Source organism: Prinia subflava, chromosome 4, assembly GCF_021018805.1.
Source record: "Prinia subflava isolate CZ2003 ecotype Zambia chromosome 4, Cam_Psub_1.2, whole genome shotgun sequence".
Taxonomy (NCBI): Eukaryota; Metazoa; Chordata; class Aves; order Passeriformes; family Cisticolidae; genus Prinia; species Prinia subflava.
The window spans coordinates 14165440-14184175 of NC_086250.1; the positions used below are offsets into that span (position 1 = coordinate 14165440).

Sequence of the window (18736 nt, forward strand, 5' to 3'; positions counted from 1 at the left end):
CTGGGATATAACTCTGGCTGCCTTGCCCTGGTCTGCTGGGAGAGCTGGGCTTGTTTTGCAGTGTGCAAAAGGTGCTGTCACTGCAGCTCCCCTCTGGCATGGTTCTGCTGGAAAAGGTGGGATTGTGCTGCTACAATTGCTGTGTGGGACTTGCAGCTGATGCAGTGCATTTTCCAGGCTCAGCAAAGCCTGCTACTTGTTTAAAATTTAAATATAATTGGGAAGTGTCATTTGGGGCTCTTTACTTCTTTGGATTCCTTTTTTAATGAGTTTTTAGAAGGTAAATTTTCTGAAGATGACTTCAGTTTTTGGGCATGGTAATGTCTTACTTTCAAACGACCAACTGGGCTAGTGCTGCTGGCATTTGGCTTCAGGTCAGCTGGTGGAGAAGCCACCACTGCCATGCACCTAGTGAAACCTGAGTGTTTTGCTTCACAGATCTTAATTTGATCAGACAAGATGGAAAAAGCCCCCTGGTCTGTGAGGCAGCTGGAGAAAAGGGCTTTGTGTGGCAGGAACAGGCAGATGCTGTGGGGAGCTGCAGCCCGCAGCACAGCTGGGCTGCAGCCAAGTGCTACTTTCGAAGAGCTGTCCAAAAATCCACTGTGCACCCGGATGTGAGAGCTTTCCTCTGTTTGCTTACTGCAGTGATGTCTGGAGGTGTTTGTGTTCCCCAAAAACACACAGGATATAGACATGAACCAATGTCCAGCCAGATGAGTGCTGGAACTGCTCAGGGCTGCAATTTACTTTCTGTATGTAAACAGAAGTGCTGCTGTTTTGTTTGTCTTTTCCGAGTTCTGGGGGAAGGGGAGGTGGAAGATAAGGTTACATCTGTCCTAAATCCCTGACTTTTTACAGAGGTTAAAATCCCAGCAGAACACATCTCTTTGCTATGTGGTGAGAATAGTTTAATAATTCAGACAGACTCCTTGTACTAACACATGTCTGCAATTAGTGCTGGGGCTGCCAGTGGGGTGTGAGAATAGCAGGAAACTGGCAGCTGAGCTGTCTACAGAGGTATTAACAACAAAAAGGAAAAAGAAGAATAAAAGGGCAGATTCTCAGTGCAAGTGCTTTTTCCTCTGTTTTTTAAATTTTTGTAAAGGTGAACTCTCTGTGTGAAAGATGCCCAGCTGAAAGCCATAGGCAAAGAATTTCTTCCTTATGCAAGCAAATTTATATACAGGTTTTAAGGGTCAAAGTCTCAGTTTTCTTCCTAAATTGCCCTTTCCTGTTCCTGAGCACAGAGGTGGTTGCTACTGTGTTGAAATTGAGGGTCATTCTGGGGCTTTCCAGCTATGGAAGAGGCTGATGACCGCTGAGGTGCATATGGCAGCAGAGAGGAGGAGGAGGAAGAAGAGGAGGAGGAGGAGGGGAGTTGCCAATGGGAGAATGTGCTTCAAGAAGACAGAAGGAGCAGCTTAGGTGTAGGTGGAAGTTTTGGGGAGCTGGAAGTCTGGCTGCCTCCAGATGGTTTCTGCTTTAGCTGCTGCTCAGATGCCTTTTCTTCTTTAGCTTTCTAAGCAAATGGAGCCACTTTCAATGACACAATTGTTTTATTAAGGGCAAAAAGTGATCCAGCTTTAAGCATTCACTGTAGTAGAGAAGTGTATAACATATGAAAGATTCCTGTAAATCAAAGAGGCTGAGATATTTTTAATCAGAGTGAGAAGTCCAGATCCCTAAAATTGCCTGTTTGCTGACTTCAGAAGCTGCACAGTCTGACCTGTGGCAGTCTCTCTTGGCCAGTGTGCAATGTTATATCACAGACCATTATAAAGAAACTTGAGAATTATAGTGAAACTAGAAAATCATTTTAGAAACCAACCATTTATTTGCTAGCAGACAATTCTGTTATAAATGCATATTCTTTTCTTGCTCACAGCTTGCTGCTTTGCACCTGCACGTGAAAAGGAGAAAGCACAAATCTTGACAAACATGTTGCACATCCTTCCCCACACCAAGGTCCTCTTTCTCTGGTTTTCTGAAGTTGAATATTTGTTTCCTCCTTTGCTTTTCTTGAAGTGGTTTTAGGAAAATTCCCCATTCAGAAAGGAAAAAGTAAATAAAATCTGATGGACCTAACTTCAGTCAAATGGAAGAGTAAAATAACATTTGGTAAGTTTTATTCCATATCAAAACAGTGATAGACAGAAAGCTAATAAAGATTTTTATTTGTGAATTTGCCAAAAATAGCTGAGTAGCCTGTGGCCATGTTTCTTTCAGCTGAGTCTGTTAAGTTATAACATCTAAACAGTGTCAGACTAAGTCAACACGTAGCTATGATATTTTCAAAAATGACATCCTGAAATTGGATGATGCTGGTGGTAAAGTAGCTGCATGTGGAACCCATGATATAAATATTCCAGCATCTGCTGCTCATCAGTCAGAGTAATGCATGCAAGAATCAGAATGAAATGCTCCAGCTTTAGGAAAATATGTAAACAAACATAATTTACTCTTGCCATTGCAACAAATGAAAAAAAATGTGTGCAATGGAGGAAAAAACATTGTCACTAAGAAAGACACTGCTTTTTTATATGTTCAACCTTGACTTCTTTCATGCCTGGGAAGTCTTTCTGTGCCTTATTTCCTGCCTGCCCTGTTTTACTCAGTATCTTTATTGATGTACCAGGATTCTTAACTACTTTAGTGCATCCTTTTTCTCTCTTCCTTGCGTAGTGGGGTAGTAATAGTTTATAGTTTTATCCTTGTTGGGAAGCACCTGGTTGTGAAGTGCTAGTGAGTCCTTGGATAACAAAATAAACGAGGTTTTATGAGGTTGTCATGACCCTCTTGCAGAGTCCTCTAAGAGTTTATTAGTGTTATCATTTACAGTAAGTAAATATGAGGCTACAAATCTGTTTTGCCATTTGTAAAGGCTTTTCTTGAGCTAGCTTGTTATTCCAGCATAGCAGCTGTGGACCTCTGTTTATTGCCTTGTATTCAGTCGATATTTTCTTTTCCTCAGTGTTGGTTAGAATTGACTCAAGACTTACTGATTTTGAAAAAAGGCACTGTTAGGTTTTGGAGGAGGTGGCTTGCACATCCAGGGATCTCTGAGAGCTGGCTGTGCTCAGGGTTTTCAGCATGAGGCTTCAAGGCCACAGGTGCTGCTGGAGCTATGAAATGCGAGTGCGTGAGGGTGTGAGCACACCACTTCCCTTGTGGTTTTATACAATATTGACCTGTTTAATTCTTAATTTAGCCTACAGGAAGCTGAATCTTGAATTTCAGTGTTTATTTCTGCAGGAGAGAGCACGATCAAGAGCCAAAATCAATACTGCTTGCAAAAACTAAACAAATCAAACAAACTTAGGCTTTTATAGCATCATGCCTCAGCCGACAAAGATTCCTATATAAGATGGTAGATAATGCCTCATTGTTCAGAAAATCTCATTACAATTCACTGTGCAAGTATTTTTATACAAAAATAGAATTCTTTGTGTGAATGAGATGAACAGGAATGATTTATTGCAGTGCAGATTTTTCATCCATCAAAGATGTAGTTTTCTGACGTTAGAAAGAAGATGAAGAGACAAAGTTTTTGGCTATTGATGGGAACTGCATTGGAGTTTGGAGGAAATAGATTGGAAAGTTTGGATTATGCTCATTTTGAATAATAAACAAACATGAAATTACTTTGCTACATACAGATCTAACATGTGCTGCTGGTGTAATGAATTCAGTGCAATAGACAAAGTGGTAATTAGTACTGGCTGTCAGAAGCTTTAGCTCTGGGGCCTAGAAGCTGGATATGGGCTCTAGGTGGAACGCTACTTCTAAAATATATACATAAATCAATCAGGAAACCCATTTTATAGCAAACGTGTTAATTGCTTGGCTGCGGATGTGCATGGACCTGTTTTCCTGGAGCACATGGAATGTTCTGCACAGCTAAATAGTCAATATGTGGTGTCAGAGTCTGTGCTGGAATGTGTTTAATTTTTCTTCTATGCTTCAGTGAACATTAACCCCCTATATTCTGTTCCACACACAATATGTTCTGGTGATAGATCCTGCTGGATCTTTCACTCTGTCTGAGGGAAATGTGCTTTCCCATTTCTGGGAATGGTTCACTGTAGTGAGTACCTTTGGTGTGGTGGGAGGAGACTGCTTCAGGACATGAGTACCATGCTTCCATTTTCCATTTTTGTTGCAGTTGAATGACAGGCTCTTCTGTTGTAATGTATGTCTCTGAGAGGACTTTTGTTCTAGCTGTAGCTCTTCAGCTTGAAGATTGGAGGAGGAGGTTGTCAGACAGGGCTGGTGGATCCTGCTACTGACTGGCACGGATGACCAGGGCACGTATAGAATTGCTCTGATCTATTCTCTCCTGTGGTTGGCATGGCAGACAGGCAAGGAGATGAACTTTCCCCTGCCTTTTTGTCTCCACAGCACTTCACAGAGTTCCTGGATGAATTTTCACCAGATGTCCTAGGCCAGCTCCTGAATGATCCCTTCTTGTCTGAGAAGAATGAAACAATGGAAGTGGAGCTGTCTCCGGCATCCCCAGCGCCCCTCATCCAGGCTGAGCACAGCTATTCCCTCTGCGGGGACTCTCGACCCCAGTCTCCCTTGACCCACATCTCCACTGATGACAACTTCAATGAAGGTACCACACACTGAGCCCATGTTCAGTTGTGATGATGCAGTAGTGAAATGCTCCTGGTGGAAGTGTGGCTGTGGAAAGTGGTGATGCATAGAAAATGATAAAAACCCATCATCATAGCATTTTTAGCAGTCATCTGTAATTCAGCAGTTATAAACATCTGGAGGGGAAAAGGGGGAAAGGCAAGAATGAATGGTGGGAGGAGGAGATCCAACCTTCTTGTTCTGGTGTGAAGTGGTTGGGGGAGGAGCAAGACCATGAATATCTGTTAACTATAAGGAATAATTGCAATGCCAGACTTTGACTCCTAATAAATGGTTTGTCTTCACCATTAGCTTTACAGTGCAAGGCAGTGGAGTGTTAAGCTGCATTACAATAAAAGGAAGAGAGATTAATCCTTGTGGCTAAGCACTGACCAGCTAAGCTGTTTGTGAAGATCCACCAGACAGGTCTTCAAAGGCTGACAGTTTTGTAGTCCAAAGTGCTCTGTTGGAACAAGATGAAATCTTTTAGAGATTTTACAAGGGGACAACTAATAAAACCTGTGAGAAGTATTTTTCAAGTGGGGCAGGATTTTTGGAAATGATTGGGAAACATCATCTATCGAAAGTCTTCTGTTTCTATATTTCCTAGCTGTTTTATGTGAGTATTTTTAAATTAACGCATACATGAGATATTAATTGTGGAAGGGAAAACAAGCACAAGGAACATCAGAAACCAAGCTTCTCTGGAAGTTAATAGAGAGAAGCTTCAAATTAGGCTAAAAGTGAGGGTAGTTTCCTTTGGGGAAAATTCCAGAAGAAATTCATGCTGCTGAGACCACTGTAATAGAGCTGTAGTCAAATGATGTTTTAAAAAGCCAGAAACATTAACAAGTGGGTTTAAAAATAGGAAATGAATGGAAAACATTTCATCTTATGTTCACTCTGCAGAGTGTTTCATAAGAGAGGGGGAGGAGGAGGAGGAGTTGGTGTTTGGAATTTTATTTAATCTTAATCCCAGAATCATGCTCATGACCTTTCCACACCTATTGTCTTCAAAACAGTGAAGCTCCGAGAAATCCTTAAGGAAATTGCAGTATTAGAATGAACCTGGCTGTCTGATAGATATTCAAAGCCATCACCCTGATGATTTTTCATTCCTTGAATCTGTGAGAACAGGAAAAGAGGATTTTGTGGATGGCCGTACTGCAGGGCATGGCACTGGAGATTGAAAGCATCTCTGTTATTAGACAGTGAAGGTACACAGTGCCTTTGACAATTGCAGTGGAGGCCAGTCCCCTTGGTGGAGTAAGGGCACAGATACTGGGAGCACCAGTGTCCTTTGGGGACCAGAAAATACAGAGTATGGAGAAGGTCCATATGCTCCAGCATGATCCTCTGCTGCTGGGGAGCTGGGAGGGGTTTTTGTGGAGTGACAGGAGCTGAGACATACATAGAATGTAAAAAAAAAAATTATCCTCTAAATACCCATTCCAGTGGGCAGATTGGTGAGTTCTTGTAGTGTTTTCATGCTTTTTCCATGGCGAGGCTTTTGAGGTTTCTGAGCTTCAACATGCAGGGAGGCTGAGAAAAAGGATCATTGTTCAGCACATAATCTTCAAGACAAGGTTTAAGCCTTTCAGTGTCTATTTCCATCTTTTATTTTTCCCTGCCCCAAGTCTCCCACCACCTTATTGAAAATGTTATTTAATGTTTCCTCTCAGCCATTATGGTGGAGTGACTGGTTGCTCTGACTCCATTTTCCTGCAGGGGAATGAGTAATTTCTGCTGTGAGCTGTTTCTTGCTGGCCACTGCCTGGCCATTACTGTAATTTCTGCAACTGCTGGATTGGCCTATTCCTGTAACTGTAAATTTTATATAAAGTTTTTCTAAAAGGAGCTAGAACTGTAAAACCTAGGAAACTCATAAGCCTGGGTTTACCTTTTCCGAGAAGTCCTGACAAGTTCAATATGAGAACACATTTAAGTGTCCATAAAGTCAAGGTCCAAACATTGGCTTTTCCAACTTACTGCTCTGACTTCACTGTATTGAGGCCATTTCCCCACCTTTGTTCAGAATATCTTTTTTGAGTACTTGCAGCCTGTCGCTAGTGTGGGCTCTCTGAAGGTGTGAGTTTTAAAGCACATGTGTACAAGGCATCTGGCATTTAATGCATTATTTGGTTTCTCCCTATGACCAGAATCTATTCTTAGATTCAGTTTTGCATAAACTTTAAAGATACTAGAGGGAGAGAGATTTATATGCTTGACCTGCCTGCTTGCAGCTGGCTGATCACTTTTGTTTGCCTGAACTGGTGAGTCAGGCATATGGCCTGGGGAGGGCTTCAGGCTGCAGCATGAAAAAGGAGGCTGTGTCCTGTTTACAAGCTGTCCACACCAGCTGCATTGCCACCTCTCTCCCACCAGGTTTCTGCTTCCTAGTTTTGAGCCCTGGGGTTTTTGAAGCAACTGTAGAGTGGCTGTGGAGAAGGACAGTGGGTAGCAGTGGAGTGGAAAATGCTCTTGAAAGGACATGGAGAAGCTGGGAGGGCAGACTGAGAACAGGGCTGATGGGTAAGGGAGATCTCATTGCAGCCTTTTCAGGCACAGATTTATTTCTGACAGCTGTAAGAAAAATAGGGAAAGAAACCTTAATTTTCTGTTATGGTCGGTGCAGGTTTGTCTTCGGATTTCCAGTCTCTGCAGCTTTTTAGAAAGGGAGGGCTGTGGGTCAGAGAGCCAGGAGCAAGGCAAGACCCAAGTTTCAGCAGGCACTGTGGTCATTCTCCTTGTGACTTGAGAGTCAGGGTGTGAGTGCAGGCTCCTTCCCTGCCCTCCCGTGCTTGATGTTGTTAGCTGTGGGCACAGACCTTAGGATCATGGCTGTGCCTTGTTTTGGACGTGTGAGGTGCATAGGTGACAGCTGAGTACAGGTAATACTGAGGGGCTGGTGTGTATCAGGAGAGTGAAAGCAGAGCCTGCACCATCTGTGTGGGGCTCTGCATCCTCTGAGATGAGTTCAAGTGCTGGGGGTATTTCGTGGTGGGTGTGTTTGATTTTTCTGGCATTTTTCACTTTGTGACCTGGCAGGGCAGAGGCAGTGGACAGCTGAGCAGTCCTGTGGCTGCTGTGTCTCCTCAGATTGTGCCCAGGTGGCTGGGTGCATTCCTTTCCCAGTCTCCTGAGGGCTCTGCTTTAGAGACTCATCTGAATCTCCACCTGCCTCTCCTGTTGGTGCTGTCCTGATCAGGAATGCTTTGAAGTTACTTTTGGATTTGAAGAGGCTTGTCTTGGCTGCAGGTTTGACAGACTGCTGGAATGGATTGTTTCTGTTTTACTCCTAGCTGTGCCAAAACTGGAGCTGGCCCCAGACTGTAATCTGTATTGTTACTGGGGTTTTACTGCTGAGGTTGTTTTTCTGTAATGTGCTTTTAAAACCTGGCTTTTCTTTTTCAACTTTTAAACTTCAAGTCCATTTCCCTACATGGTTTGAAAAACATAAACAAATAAGAAATCCAAACGAACCAAACAAAACCTTAAAAACATGGCTCCCACTTCTCCAGTGCAAGCAGCCCTTCAACAATAAATCCAGCCCTCAGCTCAGGCAGGGCTATGGAAAACCATGGCTTAGGTATGGAGTTCACAAACAGTGATCAGTGTCATGCACTGTCTCTTTGTCTCTGGGCTTGAGGCTCAGGTTGGTCTTCATATGTTTTATTTGTATCCAGATGTATGCACACATACAATATACATGTGTATATGTGAGTCATAAGAGTTTTATTATTTATAATAGACTATATTACATATCCTAATTTTATTTTTTTATAAAACTTACATAGAGAGAAGTACAACGTCCTGCTTCTGTCTATTTTTCTCCAAATGCAATGAATAATGAAAATGGGAATCTTCACTACCCTGACTTTGGAGGAAACAGAAATGAACAAAGAAATTCACTTGTGCTTTCAAAGGTTATTGTCAAAGCCATACTGATAATTTTTAGAGCATATTCCTGCAACTTCTTTTTCTGCATCGTTTTTTTTCTTCTGTGTGTTTATTTAGGAAATGAGGAGAAAGCCATTTAGTGGGAGTGGCCTGTATTTGAATGATTTTTATGTGGAAAGGTAGCAGTCAATCCTTGTCACCATCTACAGCATTAAAGTCATAGAATCATAGAACACTCTGAGTTGGAGGGGACACGTGAGGATCATCAAGTCCAGTTCCTGGCCCTGCACAGGAATCACACCATGTGCCTGAAAGCATTGCTCTGTATGAGAGCAACTAAATTCATACCACAGCATGAGAAGATTTTTGAACTTCTGTATATCTAAGGTCCACAATCTCAGCAGTTCACTCTACATCAACCCTGTAACTCCTACTTGAGCAGCAGCATGTCTGAAAAATGTTAGTTTTGATTTAGAGGTGGGCATTTACCTATGGGTACTGTAATAATTGTCAGCCTTATTTGCAGTCTGGCCTTCTTTAGCTTCCAGTTACACATAGATGAGATCTCATTATAGCCTTTGTTTCTTTTAAAGAGCCATCTGCTCTCTGAAACCTCTTTTCTTAAGTGTTTGTAGGCTGTGATTAAGTTCCCTCTTGATTGCTGCTTGGATAGAGTCTAAATGAACTGCACTTCCTTGATGTTTCCCCCTAAGTGGAATCTTCTGGACATTCAGCTATTGCTGTGCCTTGTTCAGTGCAGGGACCTTTGCAGTTTCTTTTTCAAACTCTTTGTCAAGTGACTACAGGAACTGATTTCCCAGGAATAGTTTCCCTGATGATGCATATTATGGGAATACTCCTCCCACTTCCAGTCCTGCTGTTTGTGAAACCAGTGATCTCATTTTTTCTCTAGCATTGCACTGACAGCTTGTGCTCACTTAGTTATGTACTGTGAGCATCAAGTCCATTTCATATGTGTTGAAGCCATAATAGATCTGCCTTCACAGCATATGTGTGAGGTGTGGGGAGAAAAATTGAGACCTGAGAGAGACAGAACTGTTTTATTTGACCATAGTGCTTCTGTGGATAACTTCCTCATACCTATAAGAAAAAAAATCATAATGTTATATAGGACATTAAATGGTATCCAACTTTAGGGCTGTAAATCCAGCTACCACCTCAGTCTGTGCCTGACTCCCAGGTATATAAAACTGATGTGTCTTTGTTTCTATCTTAGTAACTTTGATAGTGGTGAAAATGATATTTGGGTTTTACATGGACTCCATGCTGCTCAGAGAGGGGAGGCCGGTATGAACGATGATCATGTGTTATGAAAAAAGCTATTTCTGCTATGCATTGTAATTACTGTGTATCACTGCTGCTCATCTTTGCCCCTTGATTTAATTTTCCCCTCCTGGCACTTTAAAAAGGACCCCAATGTTTGGTAGTCAAACAGTGTCTCTTTTGTCGCAGCAGTTCTGAGGGCTTTGGTTTCACTACTGGCGGTGGGAGTGTGTGTGTGCCGGGAGGGGGAAATGCCATCTGGAAAATCTGTAAGAGGAACTGTTTGTTGATGAATGTGGGCTCTCACCTCCCGAAGGAGAGAGGGGGAGAGGTAGAGGCGTTGGAGTTCAGCATTTCAGGCATAATAAACAGGGCTTGTGTCTAACAGGGAGTGTTATGTGAGCCCAGAGCTGGGCACTGGGAACCATCCGAACCAGGGGATAGTTCATAAGGAAGCAGTTTTTTCTCCAGAAAGGTCCTATTTGCCTTTGGGAGGCTGGAAAGGCTCAGACTGCAAAGGTGGGACATGAACTTCCTTCCCTGCAAGTAGCATGTTCAGCAGCATGCCCAAGATGTGTGCATCAGCAGCCCTTTTGGGCTCATGGTGCAGAGGTGCTTCTCTGACAGATCAAGCAGTCATTTTGCCCATAAACAACTTGTGAACCTTTTCCAAGAGGTGCTTTCCCTTTGCAGTTCGCTGGCTCCCAGTTGGCAGCTGTTCTGCTGTGGTGGAGAGCTTGTGAGCACCCCTAGACCCTACTGCTCCCCTAGACCCTACTGCTCCCCTAGACCCTACTGCTCCCCTAGACCCTACTGCTCCCCTAGACCCTACTGCTCCCCTAGACCCTACTGCTCCGTGTATAGAGGCGCTCCCCTCAGAGAGAGGAGTCAGGTGAGGACTGAACACTTGTCCGAAGGGCAGCTTTGCACAGGGACCCTCGGTGCAGTGGAAGCACCATCTGCATCAAAGTGTGTCAGGAACATGTGGTGGGTTGAGCCTGAGGCTGCAGATGGCCGTCCATGAACGGCAGTGCAGAGCCAGGTGGGCTGTGCATCCAGCCCTGTGGTGAATGCTGACAGTGTAGGGCCTGTCACGCACCAGAAGGAATTAATTGAAGCCCTATTGTTCGAATCTGTTACACAGCTGAAGAGGGAGGTGATTTAAATACACTTGGCTAGAGAACACTTTGACTCATTAGGGAACTTCCTGCATTACCCTGTTCAGAGATGGCTTTTCTGATACCTGTGCAGAGCACGTTGCCTGATAGCTTGTCATTTCCTTAAATGTTCAGTTTTGTTTTCCTCTAAGTTACTTTATCCATCGCCTGAACAGTGAACTTTAAAGAGGAGGCAAAAGCTGCCTCTTTGTTCTGGTGATTTAGATGAAGATATATCCCTTGGTGATTCTGGAGGTCTCATTTGCACACTGGTGTGGCATGACATTCCATGCCTGCATCTGTTTTCTGTGATGGAGATCTGTAATGGTGGTATGGGCTTTTATTCCCCTTAAAGGTTGGGTTCAGTGGTACATCCTCCATGTGGGTTGTTTACATAGTGGTGCTATCTTACTTTTTACTGCAGGGAAAAAAAGGTGAAACCCATGTTGTTTTTCTGGATACTTGCATTCTCTGTACTTGAAAGGAGAGAGGGTGAGATGCAGAGTGCATCTCTCATTTATTTAAAAATGCACAGTAAATGCACATGCAGCTTAATTGTCCAGCAATAAGTGTCTCTGTAAACTCTAATGAAGAGTGCTGAAAAGAATGTGGGGAGCAAGGGACACCATTTTAGTTATTTTTGTAAGTTCTGTTTTTCTGTACCTCTATCAGAAAGGGTGAAATTTCGTCACTGTTGGAAAAAATCTACTTTTTCATAGGAAAGGAAGTTAGTTGGTTAATTGAAGATTAGTTGGATAGAAATGAAAAAAAAAAAGGAAAGCAAAACTTTCTAGGAACTCTGATATTAGAAAAACTGAACATTTGAGGTAAACCTTGTTTTCCACTTTTCCTACCCTGCCTTTCCGTAACACGTTCATGGAACAAGAAAAGAAGCAAAATGTTCCAGTTTTTCTGAGAGATATGAGTAGCCTAGAAAACTGCACCTGGTCTTACTAATACACTACGTAGATTTTTTTCAATATCTCTGTATAAATACAGATAGATTAAAAATGTTTTTTATAACCACAGTTGAAGCTCTGATGTTTAACTTGTAGCTGTGGTAGATGCTCACAGCTCAACCTGAAAGCTCATACTGGGTTTTGATCAAGTGCAATAACAAGCCTAAACCTTCTGAAAAATTCAATTCCAGTTGTCTCCAGCTGGCCATTTTAAATTACTGGTTACTCTTAGGCCTACGTCTCTCCATGTCTCACTTGAACTTTCAGCTGTACTATGAAAATGAGTTTGGGTTGTGGAGCGTTTCCCTAGGAGGGAATTAAATAGCCCTGTGGAAACAAAATTTGAATTGTATCTGGTAAAGGAGAGGTGAGGCTGTGCATGAGACAGTGCAAAGAACAAAACATGGAATATCTTCTCAATTAATGAAGCACCATGCATTCTGCTTCTTGGATAAAGCATGGGTTCTGTAGAGAAATTGTTGGTCACCTTATTAAAACATTCCTATTTTTAGGTGTATATGGTGTGCAAAAGGACACTGAGTTAAACCTTCATAGGTATTTCTTAATACCTGGGTGCTTTGCAACCTGAATGTTCAGTTCACATGTGCAATTTAGCAGCACTAGTGCATTGCACGTAGAAGTGTTGGCTGGGATTTTGCTAAATACGGTGTGGACTGCCTAAATTACATGTTCCATGTGCCAAAATGCATAGCATTCGTGGGCTTATGAAAGTGTAGGTAAAGGGGAGTGCTACTCATCTAAACATTGCATGATGGAGTTCTGAGGTTTGTAGAAAATTTCAGCTGGGGAGGGAACTGACACCCAGGATCACTTGTTCAACAGTGAGCTGTTTTGAAGCTCAAGAAGAGATTTTTAAAGCAAGCCAAAGTGAGAATACTTACGATGTGTATTTTCTTAGCCATTTGGAGAACTAAATTTCATGTTAAGGCTTTCTCCTCTCTATATCTGAATGACTTACAGCATATTTTGTTTCACCTTTGGGGATGAAGTGTTGCCCTATTCATATTTGTCTAGAATTCGTACCATGAAGATTACATTCTCAGCATCTTGTTTTGGACTCTGGCTCAGAAGTTCATGTATACCTCCTGGACCATGTCAAATATAAATATGAACACCTCTAACTTCTTGACACCAGTCATTTACTCTTACCACAGCACATCTTGTTTGATTTGAAGAAGACACCTACCTCCTTTTCCCTCCAGTGGGTCTCTTGTGCCAGCCCTTGTTGTCCTTTTCAATATGTCACATGCACCTTCTTGCTTGTTCTCATTATTCTGTGAAACCTTTCCTGTGGTTCTCTGTAACCCTCTATCAGAAATACTCTTGTCTTGGAGGGTGTGACATACCTCTCTGTGTTTTTCCTCTTTGCCTAAGTTTTTCTGATTTTGTGTTACATTCTTAAGGGCTTTGGGAAAAGGGCTACCACTTTGCTGCCACTTAGTACAGTGCTTGGCAGAGTTCACTAAGATGCTAAGGAGATATTATAAGAGTAAACTAAGAATGATTTTCAGAAAATGTCAACCTGCTGTGCTCAGGAAGAGGAGAAAGGAGACTGGGAAATGTCCTTGCAGCTCCCTTGGAGGAGAGGAGGGATTGTTGGTGACTTCAGAATCTAGAATGTGTCAAAAGAAAGTAACTTGTAGCACAACACTCCCTGATCCTGGTAGGGAATGTGTAACAGCGACTTGGAAAAAGCAGGGGGCGGGGAGGAGAATATCAAGGTAAGATTTGACCAGTCCTCCATCCCTTCCTTTCACAGGATTGTTCATCTGGAATGACAGCTGTCACCATGCATTGTAAGAGGCAGTGTCAAAAAAGTGCCAAATGCAGTTCTTCAGAATTATCTCGGTGCTAAACACAGCGTGTTGCTGTCACTGGAAACCATCTGTAACCCTACAGACTGGTTAGACTGGCTTAAAGCCTAGAATAACTCTGAGCAGTTTATGCAGATCTAAGTGGTGATGGCAGGGATGTCAGGTTAATCAGCAAAGTCGGCTTCCAGAGGAGTAAAATGATGGATTCCAGAGGAGTGAAATGACCAGCCAAAGGCCAGCATATCTTGCTGGCTTAGAGCAGCTGAATGTTTGTGATGTGTCTGGGGATTAGAGGTGATAAACATCATAAAGTGCAGCCTTAGAGGAGATGCCCTGTTTTGCTGGTCACCCATGGCTGGATTTCCCTTCTAGTTTCATGATGATACAAATTTGAGAGAATCAAGGGCTAATTACTGGCTTCACTAATAGCTCTCATTTATCCATAGCCTTCACAATAGTGCTGCCCCAGGGGTAGCTGGAGGTTTCAGAGGTGCCAGAGGCAGCAAATGGAGGATGGAGGCTCTGCACAGGGTGATGTGGGGCCAGTTTTGACACAAGTTAACCAAACAGGCATTTGAAAGTTGCATTTGCCAAGGGATTCTGGATTTCCAGGCAGATACCACTTTAAAGGTTTTACTGGAATGGTGCATACACAGCAAGCTGGGAGGGAGCTGCACTTTTGTGAGAGGCTCAGGGAGGGTTGAAAAAGAGCAATGTCCTCTCTCCTGAGTTAATATTTAGACAAGCCTACCTATTTTTTTTCCATAAAAACTTCTATTTTTTTCATTTTTGCATTTCCCAGGAAGCTTTGGGAGTAAGCTCTCCAGAAGCTTAAATATGGTGTTTAGCCCTTGCTCTGCAGTTAAATCTGGCAGAGCTGCTGGCCTTACTGTTCTTGAGCTTTTGATTACAGGACACATATTTTTCATTTTTAATTCCTTGGTGTGTCTTTACTCAAAATTACCTCCTTCCCTGCCAGTGGTGGAGGTTAGGTCCCACCACAAAGTAATTACTAGCACTGGAGATGTACATTCTTCTCCCTTCTTCCAGGCACCCAGCTTCTGCCCCAGTGCCTGTGTGCTCTGTGTGTGTGTGGTCCTAATAGCAAGGGCACACAGCAGCACGCAGGCTGTAAGCTCACTCTTGTTTTTGTTACCTGTTTGCAGCTGAGCTCTGTTGACATCTCACCAGCTTGACACACTCAGCTGTGAATGAGGGGTATTGTGCAGCCCTGCAGAATGCTGGTGGCACGGCCACAGCCCCAAGGCTGCCTCCCAGGATGTTTGTGCAGTGTGCAGTTAATTCAAAGCTCTGTTGCTTTTACCAGCCCTACAGTGTACGTATTACTCTCTCTGTTTTAAATTCGTATATGCAGTAAAGAATCTGTTTGAAGGCAGTAGAAAGCTTTGAAAGAAAGATCAGCACTCTTTTTTCTTTTATGGATGTTTGCTTTCAGATTCCAGCTGCTCTGTTTAATGGATATGCCTCTCACAACTACTGCTCAGTCATGACAGAGAGATGTATTGCACCTGGTATAGGATATTCTCCTGCAAGAGGAAAGACTGAAGTCTTTCAGATGGAATAGGAGGTCTTCTAAGGCAGAATTGCAATTGCCAAAAAGGCATTTGATTATTTTATATTTTTAAAAGAGGTTGTTAGTAGCCTTGTGGAATTGTTTCAAAGGTTGAGTCTTTCCAAGTGTTTGGTACAAAATTATACTTCAGACCTAGGCAAATAAGTCTTTTTCCAGCAAGTCAAACAGTCAGTGGAAATGGGATGGAAACGGGGAGCTAAACTTACCATGCTGACCTTCTTCCACTTCCTGGCAATGCTGGGCAAACCCTTCAGCTTTGTCTAGAAAAAAGTTGCATGGCTTTCTCTTGGCTAGTGAGCTTTCAATAAGTGGAGTTAGGGAATCATTCTGCCGACACATGATGCACCTTTCATTGCTCCCAGGTATAATACACATTCTGTGCTGTAACCTCCCAGAGGCTCTGTGGAGGGAATTAACATGATCACCATAGCACTGTGCTCCTGTGAAATCATCAAAGCCTATATCCTGTGCATATCCTTTTGTGCGTACTAAATGAATCCTTGGGGAAAAAAATAAGAAGTTAGAGTGTGACAAATACTTTGTTTTTAAAAGTATAATTCCACCAGTTGAGCTATTTGCTGACTGCAGGCAATAGAAGAAGCAGAAGTCTGGCTAAAGGCTATCTCTAGAAGGAGGAATAAAACTGAGGCAGCAGGCATTAGCCTGTTTAGGACACGGCTCCCTGGCTGCTTTACCCAGTGGCTTGTTTAGTCTTGTTCTGCTACACATTAGCAGCTTTCAGCAATGCACAGTGATTAGTGCTGTGTCTTTCCTCGCTGCTCCTCTGTGTATCCTGGGGCTAGGATTAGGTTACAGCCCTGAAATGGCATGATTATCTGCATTGACTGAGGGCTGAATAGTAAGGGCAGAGTTTTGTTGATAGACTAAAATGTCTTCTGTGTTTGTTTCCCTTCTCTGGAGGAGGAATGACATTATTTTCATTTGTAGTCTTTCTGTTTCTGATCTAAACATGTGGTGTCCAATTTCCTTCCCTGGCAGGTGACCTGGAAAATGAGGAATGGTGTCTGGCTACAGAGTTTACTCCAGCTGCAATAAAGACTGAGCCAGGGCTGTGTGAGACATCAGGCCTGGCTCCCTCAGTCAGTCTCACCGTCACAGCCACGTCGCTGGAGGGGGAACAGCCTGAACTACAGACAGATGCTCTGGTACTGCAGACTCTCTGTTCTCTGTGCACAACTAGCTGCAGGTTCTCCTAAGGCTGCATTTTTAATGTTTGCTAGTGTCCCACTATTGCTGTAAGAGCTTGTCTTTCAAAACGCTTGTCTGCACCTTTAGCTCTTAATGGTTGGACATACAACTTTGTCTTCTATGCTAGCCCCAAAACCTGGGGCTCTTGGGTTTGTAGAAATATTTGAATAGTTTCTAATGAACCAGTGGAACTGACTAATCCATTAGCCTATGACAAGCTAAGTGTCTTTCATAAGAACTTGCTTTAATGCTGCTGTGCCTTCTCCTAAGCAGAACAAGACTCCTTGTTTGGGCTGATTGGAGAGTTTCCCTATTTGCCTGCAAAGTTACTTCTGCCAGATACGTGAAGCTTTGACATTTCAAGCTGCTGCTGCTTCCAGACCAACCAGCCTCACAAAGAGCTTTGTGATGCTTTTCTGACCACAGCTGGAGCAGCCAGTGGGCATTCCAAAGAGCTTAGTTTGGCTGTGGTTGGGCTAAGGAGAAAGAACTGCAGCAGCTGGTGGCTCACCAGGGTCCCCAGCCAGTGGGGGAAGAAGCATGGCTGTTGACTGCCCCCAGGATGCAATGTCAGTCCAGGCTGGAGAGAATTGATATATGCTGAAAATAAATGTTTCCACTTGGATGTGGATGAGAAATATGTGCAACAGAAATTATTTTATGAGAAACTGAAAAAAGCACAAGTTTCCCATAATTTTCTCCTAGCTTGAATGTGCTGTTCCCAGGACATGGTCCTGCTGTAGCTTGGGGTGCCGTGATTTGCAGAGTGTTGGGACTTGCTGGTGGCTCATTGCTATTGCATGGATCAGTTCCACAGGTTATTGAGAGAGATTTTGGCTGCAGTTAACCTGCTGGTGTGCCAGAGTGGCTTCCTCAGGCCTGGGACTGCAGCACACAGACAGGCTCTGGGCAACAGCTTGGCAGCCTGGTGCCCCGCCCTGGCAGTGGGGCCAGCCAGGTGTCTTCCAAACTCCAGTCAGCAGTGACTGTCTCTTTTCCTCCTCCTCAGCACTGTGAAAGGAACTTGGGCCCCAAAACCCCAAGGTGCTCAGTGACTGGCACCTTGCTCTTGCTCCCAGATGACAATGGCCCTTAAGAGGCTCTCCCTGACTCCCAGGGGTGCTTCTGTCCTTGCTCAAACAGACTGTGCAGTCCAGCAAATCCTAGCAGCAGCTCTGTTGCTAAGAGAAGTAATTTGAGTGGGTTACACGTTAGCTTTCAGTCTGAAATGTCATCTCTGAGGCGTAATCTTTTATTTTAGCTAAATATAGTAGTAAGAAAAGCCATAGTGGGACTAGTCAGGGCAGTATTCTCTGTAACCTGCTTTAGCAAACTGTGTGAAGCAGTTAAAGCTTTGTCTGTGGCAGAGCAGGAAGAGAGGAAACTTCTCCATTTATGGAGAAGTAATCCTTGTGTCCTTCTATTAAGATTTTTAAGATGTGTACTCCACGTTTTCATGCTGTTAATTTCTCTTTTCTAGATGAAACCACTGGCCCAGAAAGTTCTTCCAGAGATTAAATTGGAGCCCCATGAAGTGGATCAGTTCCTGAACCTCTCTTCTAAGGAAGGTCTGTTTAAATACCGAATGAAAATACAGGGGTAGATGTCCAGAAAGAACAATAAATGTGCTTTACCCTGATAAAATATTTGGATTTCTCATTCACCATGTTAGTTTTTAGGCTGAAGCTATTTTATAGGGATTCAGCTCAGGCTATTGAAGAGCCAGAGTCTCTATGAGCATTTATGTGAGTTTTTTTTTTTTCTTTTTCTTTCCCCTCCCCTCCATTTTTCATCACAAAGAAAATTATCCTTTTTTCTCTGTAGGGTATTAACAATTGTACTGAAGTGAGCTTGAATTATTCATGTACAGGATTATTTAGGATAGAAAAGAAATCAATTTGAGGAGAGTTAAGATATAAGAAACTTTATTGTTAACCTCTGATGCAAAAGCAGGATGTGAGTTTATATGAAAATAAAAGTTAGGTGAATCTGTTTGTAGCATGTTAGTTTTAAGAGCAATCATTATCTCTTTGTACTACACTCAAATATGGAAGGAGGAGCAAAGATCCCTACCCTGAAAGCTAAACACAATTAAAGCCAAGAAAACTTTGAAAGAGCCAAATATTTGGTGTGAAATCTGAGCAGATAACTGCATTTTGA

General features: G+C 43.0%; 1 protein-coding gene across 2 annotated transcripts in view; it reads left to right on the plus strand.

Moving 5' to 3' along the window:
• The window catches only part of CREB3L2 (cAMP responsive element binding protein 3 like 2), a 74066-nt gene that overhangs the window by 33725 nt on the left and 21605 nt on the right, over nucleotides 1–18736 (plus strand). For both annotated transcript variants that reach the window (XM_063395594.1, XM_063395593.1), the window contains exons 2-4: nucleotides 4402–4618; nucleotides 16367–16533; nucleotides 18057–18144. In XM_063395594.1, the coding sequence (XP_063251664.1) occupies nucleotides 4402–4618; nucleotides 16367–16533; nucleotides 18057–18144 (472 nt within the window). The remainder of the gene's footprint in view (nucleotides 1–4401; nucleotides 4619–16366; nucleotides 16534–18056; nucleotides 18145–18736) is intronic.